At 39.4% G+C, this 13409-nt stretch overlaps 1 protein-coding gene across 1 annotated transcript; it reads right to left on the bottom strand.

Annotated features, from left to right (window-relative positions):
- Window positions 1–3354: 3354 nt before the first annotated feature.
- On the bottom strand, window positions 3355–12149 carry LOC123966884 (PR domain zinc finger protein 12-like). Its single transcript, XM_046042975.1, has 6 exons — window positions 11830–12149; window positions 9855–9920; window positions 9221–9345; window positions 7761–7916; window positions 5746–5860; window positions 3355–4521 (listed from the first exon to the last, which is right to left on the bottom strand). The coding sequence occupies exons 1-6, from the start codon at window positions 12083–12085 to the stop codon at window positions 4052–4054; spliced, it is 1188 nt and encodes a 395-aa protein (XP_045898931.1). The 5' UTR covers window positions 12086–12149; the 3' UTR covers window positions 3355–4051.
- Between the last annotated feature and the right edge of the window lie 1260 nt (window positions 12150–13409).

Here is a 13409-nt window from a genome sequence, read left to right as displayed (position 1 = left end):
AGTACCCCACGCTACCAATTCCATATGTGGAAACATTGGTACGATTGTCTTCTGGTAGGACACTGTCTTTTTATAAAATTCTTTTGATTTTTCTCTTTTATGTTAACTATATTAACTTTATTACGGTGTTTTTATATGTATTTACGAATGTGTATACTACATGTCAAAAGTTTTAGAACAGACCCATATTTGACTTTCAATGCAGTAGAATACCTTGAAGTTATTAACTCATTATTTGATCCCTGAAAATTGTTTATCTCTGAAATTGACATTATTTCTCAGTTTTGCTGACCTAAACTTTGTCTTTGCCTTCTTTGGTTTTTCTGCAGCAGTGGAAGGAAATCAGCACCTTGGAGCAGCCTGTTAATACACCCTCAGAAGCTTTATTTGCACTATATTATATATATTATATATAATATTAATGAAGGAAGACAGAGCAGCTGGTCATCAGTTGATCCTACAGTGAAATAATGAACAAAACTTGTTAATTTTAGATTTGAAAATGTCTGTTTTGGTGACGTAAATGTTGTTTTTAACTTTGCCAGTTTCCTGCTTACTTTGGTACCATTTAAGGTTTTTCACTGGACTTGAGCTACTTAGATTTATCCAAGAACTACAAACATGGCGGTGTCCTAAAACTTTGGACCGGTGGTGAATGTGGTTGTATATATGTATTTCTGTGGGTAAGATTTGGACCCTGAGTCTGTAATAAAGTAAAGTAATAGAGCTGAAAGAATAAAGAGTTGTGTTTTTTATGTTATCTGTACAAGATATGATAAATATCCTATTTGCACACCTTATTATCTTGTGATTATAAGATTTGATCCATTGTTAATATAAATTATAGAGTAGTGCAGGTTTCAAATTTGGTTTTCACTTGTTGTTTATCAGATGAAAAGTTTAAACCACATATGCCTGTACAGAACTGCTGCAACAATTATTCAATTAATCGATTAGTTGTCTACTATTAAATTATTGCCGGCTATTTTGATAATCAATTAATCGTTCTGAGTCATTTTTCTAAGAAAATTCTCTGATTCCAGCTTCTTAAATGTGAATATTTTCTGGTTTCTTTCCTCCTCTGTGACAGTAACCTGAATATCTTTGGATTGTGGACAAAAACAGGACATTTGAGGACGTCCTCTTGGGCTTTTGTAAATACTGTTCGACATTTTTCGACATTTTATAGACCAAACAACTGATCGATGAATTTAAGAAAATGATCGACAGATTAATCCGTAATGAATGTAAAAATAATGAATTGTTCGTTGCAGCCCTACTGTACTGTATGTGAATTTACAACATGTGAAATGTTGTTTCACATGTTATGTTTTAATATTTTACACATTAAATGTTCCTCCTCTCTGAAAGCTGAGCTGTATATACGACAGAATGACAATAAGAGATTAAAGGTGAAGTAAAACTTTATTAAGAGTATATAGGCACAAATACAATGTCCCTTTGAAGAAGTCAACATAGCATACTTCATATACTGATACATATACATTATACCGAGGTAAAGTGACAGTTGAATTATATTCTGGGCGTAAAGCACATCTCATGTTTATATTCTTTAACAGTATATTTACATCACACGAAGAGAAAAGGCAGACAAAAAGCAGCTGTCAGCCGAAGATACTTCAATTCGTTTCTCATTACTTTGATTATTGAACATATTTATACAAAAAAACAGAAAAATCATATAGAAACTTTTAAAAGATTAGAAGTGTTTGGTTCTAATATTTTTAACAGGTTTCCACTGAACCTGCCTGAGACCCAATTTGGGTTCCAACCAACTGATTAAGAACAACAGACATAAACTAATAATAACAATATATTTTAAATTTCAGGCTCTGCCTATTTTAATAAGTGATGATCTGCTTTAAAGGAATCTGGTAAGTTTTTAGTATATTTACTGATTGGTCAGTGATGAAAACACCGTCATCGTTCACTCATGCTAAAATGTTAGCATGCAGCTAACACTGAGCAAAGCACCCAAAGTCCCAAACGATTTTTTTTAAAATCATGTTAAGATAAAATATTTATTTAGCGCTTTGATGACGAGTTTGTTGTCACTACGAGTTCGCTTATCATGCAATAAGTCAAGTAATGTAGACTTCAATGTTGACGCTAGCGTGTGTTAGCATGCAGCAGACTATCACGCTACATTTCAATTTTTTTCTAAAACTAATAATCAAGAAGTTGTATGCTAAAGTGCTAGCTTGGAGGCTACAATAACTCAACATTGTCCATGCTATAGTGAAAGCATGGCCCGATTATACTCCATTACGCGACTCTGTGGAAGTGTTCACATGTGGCTACGATAGCATCCTTAATTGTGGACTATGCGGCTCTCCGTACCCTCAAAGGTCAGCTCAGTTAATTTGAAATACTGTGTGACTGATATAACACAGTATAACTGAACTTCAGCAGGGTCACTCAGTCACTCAGCATCATGTATGCTACCCTGTTAGCATGATAGCATGATGTCTGTAATCTACCAGAAATTTCCTCTGAAGGAGCGTCAGACCGCGGCACACACACATTACAAACCTTTAACAGAAAACCATTTGCATGCAAACCAACGCACAACATCATCATCATCATCTCAGAGACACCAATGATACGCTGGATTCAGAGGCTAACACTGTCCCATCATGCAACTGTTATATGAATCACTATCAAGAGTTTAAGTTTCAGCGTTTTGTCGTCCTGAAGAAGAGACACTTCAGCTAGTGTGTGTGTATGTAATGTACAATCGTCCTTGGTTTTGATAAGTGTTAGTTTACTTCAGATCCTTCTGATTGATTTTATGTTTAGATAATGTCATCATGTGAACCACAGCTAACAGGCGTAGTTGGACTGTGGATTTCTTTGTAAATTATTACCCAGGTAGCCGGAATCTAAGTTTAGCATCCAACAGTGCCCTAAATATGGTGCCAGAGATGGAGAAACTCTGTGAAGCACTTGAATGAATCTGCAGAAAAGTTTTTGGGAACATCTGCCAGCTAAAATGTGGTATTACATTATCTAAGGACTGTACACAAGAACTTAAACTCTGCTGCCGTACTTGAAGGAGACCTATTATACTTTTCCATATTTTATGACTTATCTTCAATGTTGAATGCAAACATGGCCAAACATTCAAATAACGTGGTTAAAGTATTTAAAAGAAATCCCTGTGAGCCAAAACCTCAGATTTCCTCCTGTTCTGAATGTTTTGAACTGCTTTTTCTACCAACGGCTCCATAATACGACACCAGGAGCCAGACGGAGCCGCTGTTCCATATATGGTCATTTGCTCCACACAGCAACGGCACAGCAACGCTCAGTCTGTCTGTACTGCTCAGCAACAACAACAGCCTGGTAACATGCTTCAGGTCTTGGCCAATCAGAAGACAGTGGGCTTTGAGAGGGGGGCCTTAAAGAAACAGGAGCATCTCCAGCTTGTTTCAGACAGAGGCTGAAGTGAAGGCCTACATAAAGAGCCAGTGTAAAACAGAGAGTTGTGTTTTTGAACTTTCAATCATGCAAAGCTGCCATACAGGCGTCACAGAACTAAAATATAGGTCTGGAAAAGCAGTAAAATAGGTCTCCTTAAATATTTTGCTCCAGAAAACCTAAACAACCACTTTAAGGCTCAGATTGTTCATATTCATAGTAGATTAACAAACAAGCAGGTCTGTTTATTCCAGATCACTGTGGGATGCCTGGTTCTGGTTCTGGAAATCATAATCAGCTAAAAATCAGCCCAAGTAAACAGGCTTTTTCTGTTTTTAGCAGAGGAAGATGTCGTCCCCGTTCTTAATCTGGCCTTCAATGCTCTAATTGGCTCTGTTTTTTTTCCGACCGGGGGAGCAGCCATCAGTGATCAACCAGCACACAGCCGAATGTGCTGATTGGCTACCTGGGTAACTGCCAGACGGTTCACCATGTTCCTCCATGAGAGACACACCTGACTGTCAGGTTTTAGATTGTCCAAATATTTAATCTTATGTTTAATTTAAAGATGCCTGTCTGTATTCTGGTGCGTCCGTCTGTCTCCTCTCCATCACAGCACCATGGTGGGGATGTGGTGAACCAGTGATGCCGGGTGAGGCATGGCGTTCAGCTGCGGTGGGTGAGGAGGAGGCGAGTGAGCTACCACCACACTTCCCACCGCGGCCCCGGCATCTCCGGTGGGCCGGTGCCTGGCGCTCTTCTGGTGCGCCCGCAGGCCGGCCAGCTGGGAGTACGCCGACTGGCAGACGTGGCACTTGTACGGGCGCTCGCCGGTGTGCAGCCGGACGTGGTTCCTCAGCGTGGACGACTGGCTGAAGCGGCGGTTGCAGAAGCGGCAGACAAACGGTTTGTCCAGCGTGTGGATGCGCATGTGAGAGCGCAGGTTGCTGCGGGAGTTGAACCCGCGGTGGCAGATAACGCAACGCATACGGCCCACACTGGAGGAGGAGGACGTGGAGGACGAGGAGGAGGAGGAGGAAGAGGAGGAGGAAGAGGAGCCTTCACAGGTGTGGAACTCATCTGGGAGGAAGAGGAGGAGAAATGTTTCAGGCTGATGTCAAACTGAAACCGGACTTTGTTCTGGATAATTATTAAAGCGTGGATCTCAAACGTTTTCATGTCACACATCGCGTCTTTGCGAGGGTCGACCCCTACAGAGAGGCAGTGTTGGACAGTAACTAAGTACATTTACTCAAGTACTGTACTTAAGTACAAATTGGAGGTACTTGTACTTTCCTTGAGTATTCTCTTTTCACGCCACTTACTATTTTACTTTTTACTTCACTACATTTATTTGAAAGCTTTGTTACTTTACAAAGTCAGATTTTTACAGATAAAACATAAAAAGTTGTTAAAAAATATGATGTTTTGTTATAAATTAAACTCCAACAGTACAGCTAAGTACAGCTGGTACATTCGTTGATCGACAGAAATTTAATCGGCACCTATTTTGATGGTTGAAGACAATTTTCATGTAAAAACATTTCATGTGAAGATTTGCTGCTTTTCTTTTTAGTTATTATAATTGATTTATAATTATTTTATGAGGGTTAAACTGACAAAACAAGCATTTTGAATGTGTCACTCTGGGCTCTGGGTAATTTATTCAACTCATTCCCACTTTTTAAATGTTTTTACAATCAATTAATGGAGAAAATAATCAGCAGATTAATCCTTAATGAAAAAAGTCATTAACTGCAGTCGGATACAAAATAGTTTAACCTCAACCAGGTCCGGTAAAATCCTGCTTTTACATTAATACATGAGGAATAATAAGAATCACAGGATATACATTTATTTCTGCAATAAGTACTTTTACTTTTAATTTGTTAAGTACATTTTACTGTTTTAATGCAGTACTTTTACTTCTAACAGAGTATTTTTACAGTGAGGTATTAGTACTTTTACTTAAGTAAAAAACCTGAATACTTTGTCCGGTTTGTTCTAAATTTTTCTTCTCATCAACAAGTTCAGACTCAAACCACCACTGAATGTATCTACTGTATCTACTAACGGGTACTGTGTGCAATAAAATGGTTCCTCTTAAATAAAAGACGGGAAAATCCAAACAGTCTAAGAAGAATTTAAACACTTCAGGTTTTATTAAGTCTGTATGTATAAAAGCAGCCAGGTGTGTGGACCTGCCGTCCCTCTCAGGTGTGTTTGGTGTATTTTTATGAGATGATTTGCTGCAGTTTCAGATTGATGGATGAAGTCACAGATCAATAAATCAATCATCTTTACCGCTCTTGCTCTTCTTGCTCTGTTCTTCATCTCCTCCAGGAATTCCAGGGATTCCCAGGAAGGTGTTGTGGGAGTTTCCGTACCAGACCAGCAGCTCCTGGTCCGGAGGGATCGTCTGAGGAGAAGAAACATAGAGGTTAAAACAAAAATCACCAGAGGACATGAAGACCATGTTTCCTGTCTTTCAATCAGTATGATATATATTAATGAATGTGTATCTGAGTCGTCTATTTGAACGCCTGTTGTTTCGCAGTTCAGGTTTGTTCTTCATTAAATCCTTCGGCCAGCAGAGGGCGACACACACCTGAAGACGTTTTCTGCAGACTTACAGTTTCTTTTATCTGACATTACAGGGATCTATTTAAATCTGCTTCAGTTAAACTCTAGTAGTCTAAAACTTGATTTTACATTAAATTGTTTTATAATTTCTTGATTTTAATTTGCTCCCTTGTATAAAACACATTTTATTATTATTATTATTATTATTATTATTATTATACTAAATGCAGTGTTGGACTGTAACTAAGCACATTTACTAAAGTAATGTGCTTACAAATTAGAGGTATTTGTACTTTACTTGAGTATTTTCTTGCCACTTTCTACTTCTACTCCACTACAAGGAGCTATGCTACTTTTTACTTCACTACATTTATGTGACAGCTTCAGTTACTTTACAAAGTCACAAAACATATGAAGAGCTTATAAAATATGTTTTGTTATGAATTAAACCCCCCCAAAAAAGGATTGGCAGCTATTTTGATTAAGATTTTCATTTAAAAACATTTCATGGTTCCAGCTTTGAGATTTGCTGCTTTTCTTTTTAATTATTTAAATTATTTAAATGATTGTTAATAATGTTGAGGTTTGGACTGTTGGTCAGACACAACAAAGTATTGTGTAGGTGTGACTCTGGGCTTTGGGTAACTGTGACGGCATTTCACACTAATTTTAGTAAATTGATTAAGGGAGAAAATAATCAGCACAGGAAATCATAATGAAAAAAATCATTAGCTGCAGTCAGATAGTTCAACATGAGCTGTATACCTCAGCAACTACAGCAGTAACATCCTGCTTTTACATGAATGCATGAGGAGTAATAATCTAGTGATATAATAATAGTACAGTCACAGGGAACATTTTTCTTTCTGCCTGAGTGCTTTTAGTTTTAATACTTAAAGTACAAAGTACAAATGAACCATTAACAGGCTTTCCACCTGGTTGGATCAGTAACTCTTCTTCTTGTGTTTCGACTGTTTCTTAGGTACGGAAGCCCTAAGCGGCCATCCCTTCAAATATTTTTATCTATAAATATATTTTTTTACTCTGTTTTCCTGTGATAACGGGGTAATTATCTTGTGATCTCGAGCTAATAAAACACAGGGGTCGGCAGGAACGTTTCTTTAGGGTGATTTCAGAGAATTTCACTGAGATTGGTTATCTCAGCTGCTGGAGCACAGGACTGCAGTTTCTACTCTTGCTCGCTACCGTTTTTTTATTATCCTCTTCAGCAAAGTTGTTATGAAGAGATTCAGGGGAATCCAATCATTTCCCGACGGCTATTTCAAAGGTTCTGAAATAGCTGTCCGGGAATCTGTAACGTTAAATGGATTCCACTGAACGAGACGCGCAAGAATATCCTCTGCCTGGGAATGATGGGAATTGAAAAGTCCCTTGAACACACAACCCAAAGACTGTAAGTCCTGTGGTCCGTCAACTTAGCTCTCTAATGACTACGCTGAAATTACCTTTAAGAAACGTTCCTGCCGACCCCTGTGTTGATCCACTGCTTTGTTATCTCGAGATCACAAGAAAATTATCCTGTTCTCAAGGAAAAACGTATATATATATATAAAATATTTGAATGGATGGTCGCTTAGGGCTTTTGTACCAGATGAATGTCATTTAAAACACCACAACATGTTTGTGTTCTGTTTGGTGGGAGAGTGAAGTCAGCTGGGGAAAAAGTGGAAGTTGATGCTGCTGAAGTAAACAGGTGAGGTGATGCGTTCACGGACCTCCACGGCCTTGTAGAAGATGCTGCTGCCGATCTGAACCACCTCCAGGTTCTGCTCCTGCTCGTTCCTCGCACACTTGATGTACGTCATCCAACTCCTCTGATCCTCCTGACTGGCATCGATGAAGTACCTGACCGTCCCGTCCTCATTAAACACCTGAGAGAGAGGAAAAATGTCTTAGAAGATCCTGTTATATTTCTGCACAGGCCTCTGGTTTCTTGTTTACTGGTTGGTTTTTCAAATAGAAACTTAAAAAAACATACATATAAAACAAACTACGCAGTTAAATAACTAGCTAGTTAGTCATTGGTGGTAGTCACTTGTAGTAAGTCAGAATATTACTGTTAATAGGTAGTTAATTGTTCAGTTTTTGTTGTTTTGTTGCTACCCAGTCACTAAGCCACTTAGTCAGACATTCAGTCAGAAAATTAGGTGGTTGACCCTTTAGTTAGCGTGATAACTAGCTAGCAGACACTAAGCCAGTGAGTTAGATTCAAGTTGTTGGCAAATTATAGCTAGTTAATTAGATGGTCAGTTATTTACTTAGATATCAGACTGTATAGTAACAATTCAGTTAGACAGCCTGTGGCTAGTAAGGTAGCATGCTACAAATCAGCCAGTCAGTTTATTTAGCTGGTTAACAATCAGCAATTCAGCTGGTCAGTTATTTAATTAGCTAAAGAGTGTACAGCAACAAGTCAGTTAGACAGTCAGTGATTAGTTGGTCAGTTAGTTAGCAAACAAGCTGGCTAACAGTCAGTACGCCAGTTAGGCAGGCTGGTTACAGGCAGTTAGCTGGTTACAGATAGCCAACCAGCCAGCCACGCATTTAGTGATTTAGTTAGCTAGCTGTCTGAATAGCAATTAGCCAAAAGGCTTGTTAGGTGTTCACTTAGCTAGTGTGCGAAAAAGCTAGCAAGCTTAAGAATCAGAACCAGGTATGTGTAGTTTGTATGCTTGTAGTTTGAAAGCTTGCTAACTGGCTAACACTGAGTCAGACACGTTTTTACAGCTAACGTCACTTGTGTTACTAGTTAGTTTGCGCTTTATCAGTCAATTGGTTAAATGATTGGCTAGGGAGCTGGATGGCAGCAATCAGTGAGTCAGCTAGTTAGGTAGTTAGTTAACTTGCACTCTACAATTCAGCCAGTCGGTTATTTAGGTAGCAAGCTATGAGTCAGCAAGTTGTTTGTTAGTTAGCTAGTGAGCAAGCAAGCTACCTGGCTAGCATTCACTTAACCAGTTTGTTCAGTTAAGGCAGTTAGATAGTTACCAATAGTGGCTAATTAGAACTACACCAGTTAAGTTAAACACCTAGCTGGCTTTGTTAGCTAGTCGGTCAGTTGGAAGCAATGTGGCTCCTAGATTTCTGACAAATGTTGTAAATATGAATGTGGCATTGAAAAGTTTTTTTTATATATTATATATATATATATATATACACATATATGTCTGTTTACCTCCCACATGAGGTTGTTGTTCTTGTACAGGTCGATGTGTTCAGGTGAGATGAGGCGTCCGGTGAATGGTCCCATCTCTGTTCCTGCTTTAATCCATGTTTTAGAGAAAATACCTAAACCTTCTCCTGAAATCCAACAACACAAAGACACACTGGTGTTAATACAGGAACATCAGCTTCATCTGCCACTCAGACACAACCGTGTTAAAACTACATGTAGCCCACAATCATTCACGCAACACCGCTCACAATACAGATCTGCAGCTGATTCTCATCTCTGACTGACACTGAAGAGAAAACTGCTTTGTAATGGCGGCTGGATCCAGGCCAGTTAGCATTGTAAATTATCAATACTAATTTTATGTAGGCCTATTTAATATTTATCTTAAAATGGACAAGTAGATCACTGCACATTGATCCATTTATAGACGACACAAATACACAAGTGAAAAGGAAATTCATACAAATAAAGTGATAACATTTGATAAAACATGTTGAACTACATGACGGGATATTTAATACATTTTGTTGTAATTTTAATGCTCAATAAAAAAAAGATCTCAATGGCAATATAACAAACACAGATGTTATGACTCTCATCTCCCTTGAAAACACAGAGAGGAGGAAGGGTTTACCTGGGACTGAACTTTGAGCAATGATCACCTCGCTGGGTAAAACCAGACTCGACAACTTCTGGACTTCTGAAGACAAATAAAATAAAAATACAGTTATTAATTTTCACTTTTTAAACCAGTTTGATTTTCTCCTGGTTGATGACTGAAACCAGAAAAGGTCTAAAGCAAAGAAAACCTCTTGAAAGTGACTGAACTCCATTTAAATTTTAGCAAATTTAACTGCATCATAAATGCTCAGTGTGGGAGGCTGCAGCCTTGTTCTGTGAGTTTTATAGGAAACAAACATGATGTTTAGGTGCTGAAGTTTCCCATAAACAGTGAAAACAGCATGAAACTGAGCTAAAAAAAAACAAAAAACAGCCTTGGCAAAGATAAAGACGGAGGTTAAATGCTCTTTTTCCCCTTTCAATACCGGCATTGTGTGTGCACAACTCCCCGCTGCTGCCCGCTGAGTCCGGAGAAGAGAAATCTTAATTCATGACGGCTTTTAGGAGGAAAGATAATTTAAACCGAGTAGCCTATTTATGTGCAACAGAGGGGGGAAGAACAGAAGAGAAAGTCTAGGAGACTCCGGACAAGATATATGAAATAAGAAAAATACAATGAAATACTATAAAGTTAAAAAGAAAAAAGACACAGAGAAATGTCAGAGCAGTGTCACGCTCATGGAAGAAGCCTGAAACTGCTCCTGACATAAAGGAGCAAGTAGGTTTAAATGGAGATAAAAGTGCTGGAGGATTATCCGAATTTAAAACCGGAGAAGAAGAAAAAAAAACCTCATAAATGCCATCAGGAGGAACGTGAAGAAGCAGAACGCGGGTTTAAACTCCCGCAGAGGGAAATAATCCAGAAATAATCCGTTAGAAATGAAACGGGAGGATCCAAACAGCAGGTCCAAGATCTCACGGCTCCTCTGAAACTGTTCCAAACGAATTTTATCGAAAACGGAAACGAATTCCACTAATTTAATTAAAAAACATAAATCAAAGACGCGGGAAAAAGGCCGCGAGAGAAGCTTTATTTTTCTTTTTTCTTTTGCGTTTTTGAAGGTTTGAGCTTCAAACACGCAGAATTATTAGCCTATCAATTAACATCAGCAACACGTTCAGACATTTTTACGGATTAATTAACGATCAACAGGTGGCTGGTTAATTAAGTGGTTCGTTAATTATAAGATTTTTAATGATTTATTTAGAGTTTCGCCGGTGGCGCGTGCGTGGAGACTCAATTTGACCCAGACCACGGCTTTCAAACGGTTTGATCGGTTATTGATAACTGTTGTGATAATTAATGAATAATTATTAGGCTTCTGTCTAAACAGGCAACAGATTAAACCTTTTTATTACCAAATATGTAAATAGCTATAGGTCTAAATTAACCGATCAGTTTAATTGATTAACTGGATTCAAAGCTGGATACGTTTTATCTGTTTGATGAGGACTGTATAAATAGACAGAAACGTGTGAACTGATCAGTTTTCAGAAATAAAAGCCAGTTTGATAAAAATCCCTAAATGTATTGAAAGTCTGATGAGGGAGTAGAATCAATTCATAATCTAATTAAGGATTATTAATAAATTCAAACTAAAATTAAAAGCATAAAAGCGTTTCAATATTTGAGGTCACGGTGATAATTTATCTACATATTCTGTTCTGCAGTTCAACATGAAACAACTCACATTTTATAAGATGGTCGATATTTTGTTAGATCTTCATCAGTAAATTCAGCAGAAACTAAATCTATAAACAAATATATTAATTATAATAATTTTTCCCTCTGAAACCAGTGAAGAAAAATATTTAATGTTCCTTTTCAGCTCCTCAGTCTGACTTATGAGGAATAAAGATGAAATATCGATGAGATGACTTTATTGATCCCTAAATTCTAATCTGAAGGTAAATTCAAGGTGAAACTGACTTCATATCAAAGGTGTGAAAGTTACATTTAACTGGTTAATTGAAGTGTCGTCACTGACCTCCGGAGAAGGACTGCGCGAGCACCTCGGCGGTGAACGCGGTCTTGGGGCTCGCGCTCGGGGCGGTGCTGCGGTCCTCGTGCTGCAGGTGATGCTGGTGCGGGTGGTGGTGCTGCTCGCCCAGCACGTGCCTCCAGCGGCCGTACAGGAAGCTGTGCAGGATGTCCGAGGTGATGATGTCCGCCAGGGAGAGCGGCTGCTGCGGCTTGAAGCCCGGCTTCAGGCCCAGCGAGGAGCCGGGCAGCACGGAGCCCATGGCCGGGAGGGAGGAGCCGGGGGGCGGGCAGGAGCTGCAGCGGGAGCCGGTGTCAGGAAACGGGAGGAGGAAAAGTCCTGCAGGTGAACACAACTTTTAAAAAAAATCCAAAAACCTCTGTGAGACTTGGTGCAATAAGCTCCGCGTGTTGTTGTAAATGTAATTCAAGTTAAATATAAATAAGATATAAAATAGAAGATAAAGTCGCTGAAGGTCTCAAACGGTTTAATTGATGGAAATAAAACAAGTGTAGAAAGTGTTGGAGCTGAAACACAGAGTGGGTGTGTGTGAGGGTCTATATACTCTGTAATGAGCCGTAATCACCTCCTCCAACATTTCTATAAGGGGGGGGGGGCATGGGAGCGAGGAGGGGGGTATAGGTCGTGCACGCGCTGTTGGCTCTGTTTACAGCTCTGGCTCGTGACTCCATAGAGACACCCAATTAGGACTTAATGAGAAAACAATAACAGAACGGAGCTCAGACCAGCAGCTAGAGACCTGGTCCAGGACCCTGCAGGTTTACTTACTGTGGTCTCTGGGTTTTCTAAAAACTTAAACAATAAATGTACACAATTAAAGGTTTTCTGCTCAGATCAGGGGGTCACAGCCTACCTGTCTCTGTCCACTCAGATGGTTTCTGTCCTCTCGGATGGTCTCTGTCCTCTCTGGTGGTCTCTGTCCTCTCTGGTGGTTTCTGTCCACTCGGATGGTCTCTGTCCACTCGGATGGTCTCTGTCCTCTCTGGTGGTTTCTGTCCACTCGGATGGTCTCTGTCCTCTCTGGTGGTCTCTGTCCTCTTGGATGGTCTCTGTCCACTCGGATGGTTTCTGTCCTCTCGGATGGTCTCTGTCCTCTCGGATGGTTTCTGTCCTCTCGGATGGTCTCTGTCCTCTCTGATGGTTTCTGTCCTCTCGGATGGTTTCTGTCCCCCCTGATGGTCTCTGTCCTCTCTGATGGTTTCTGTCCTCTCGGATGGTTTCTGTCCTCTCTGGTGGTCTCTGTCCTCTCTGATGGTCTCTTTCCTCTCTGATGGTTTCTGTCCCCCCTGATGGTCTCTGAGATCAAGTTTTTTATTCAGTTAATTTGCAGACAATATGTGTGTGGAGTACATGTGTACATGTACTTGTTAAGTATTTAGGTAAACAATATATGTATATTTGTATTTGTGTATATGTATTTGTGTGTACAGTACTCACAGTACATGTATTTGTGTGTACAGTACTCAGGGTGATGATATTAGTTTGGCCTTCAGCTTCACTGAGGAGCTGAAACAACACGAGTTCATTCAGACTCAGATCAGCTTGATGTTTTGTCTGTTTTTACA

This window comes from Micropterus dolomieu, unplaced genomic scaffold (genome assembly GCF_021292245.1).
Source record: "Micropterus dolomieu isolate WLL.071019.BEF.003 ecotype Adirondacks unplaced genomic scaffold, ASM2129224v1 contig_14481, whole genome shotgun sequence".
Taxonomy (NCBI): domain Eukaryota; kingdom Metazoa; phylum Chordata; class Actinopteri; order Centrarchiformes; family Centrarchidae; genus Micropterus; species Micropterus dolomieu.
This window is presented reverse-complemented; position numbering and strand designations above follow the sequence as displayed.

Excerpts from the sequence above, each read along its gene's own strand:
- LOC123966884 (XM_046042975.1), bottom strand. The coding sequence starts at position 12,085 with ATGGGCTCCGTGCTGCCCGGCTCCTCGCTGGGCCTGAAGCCGGGCTTC. Across the intron at positions 9,921-11,829 it reads CGCGCAGTCCTTCTCCGGAG|AAGTCCAGAAGTTGTCGAGT; the intron begins GTCAGTGACGAC and ends ATTTGTCTTCAG. Across the intron at positions 9,346-9,854 it reads TGCTCAAAGTTCAGTCCCAG|GAGAAGGTTTAGGTATTTTC; the intron begins GTAAACCCTTCC and ends GTTGGATTTCAG.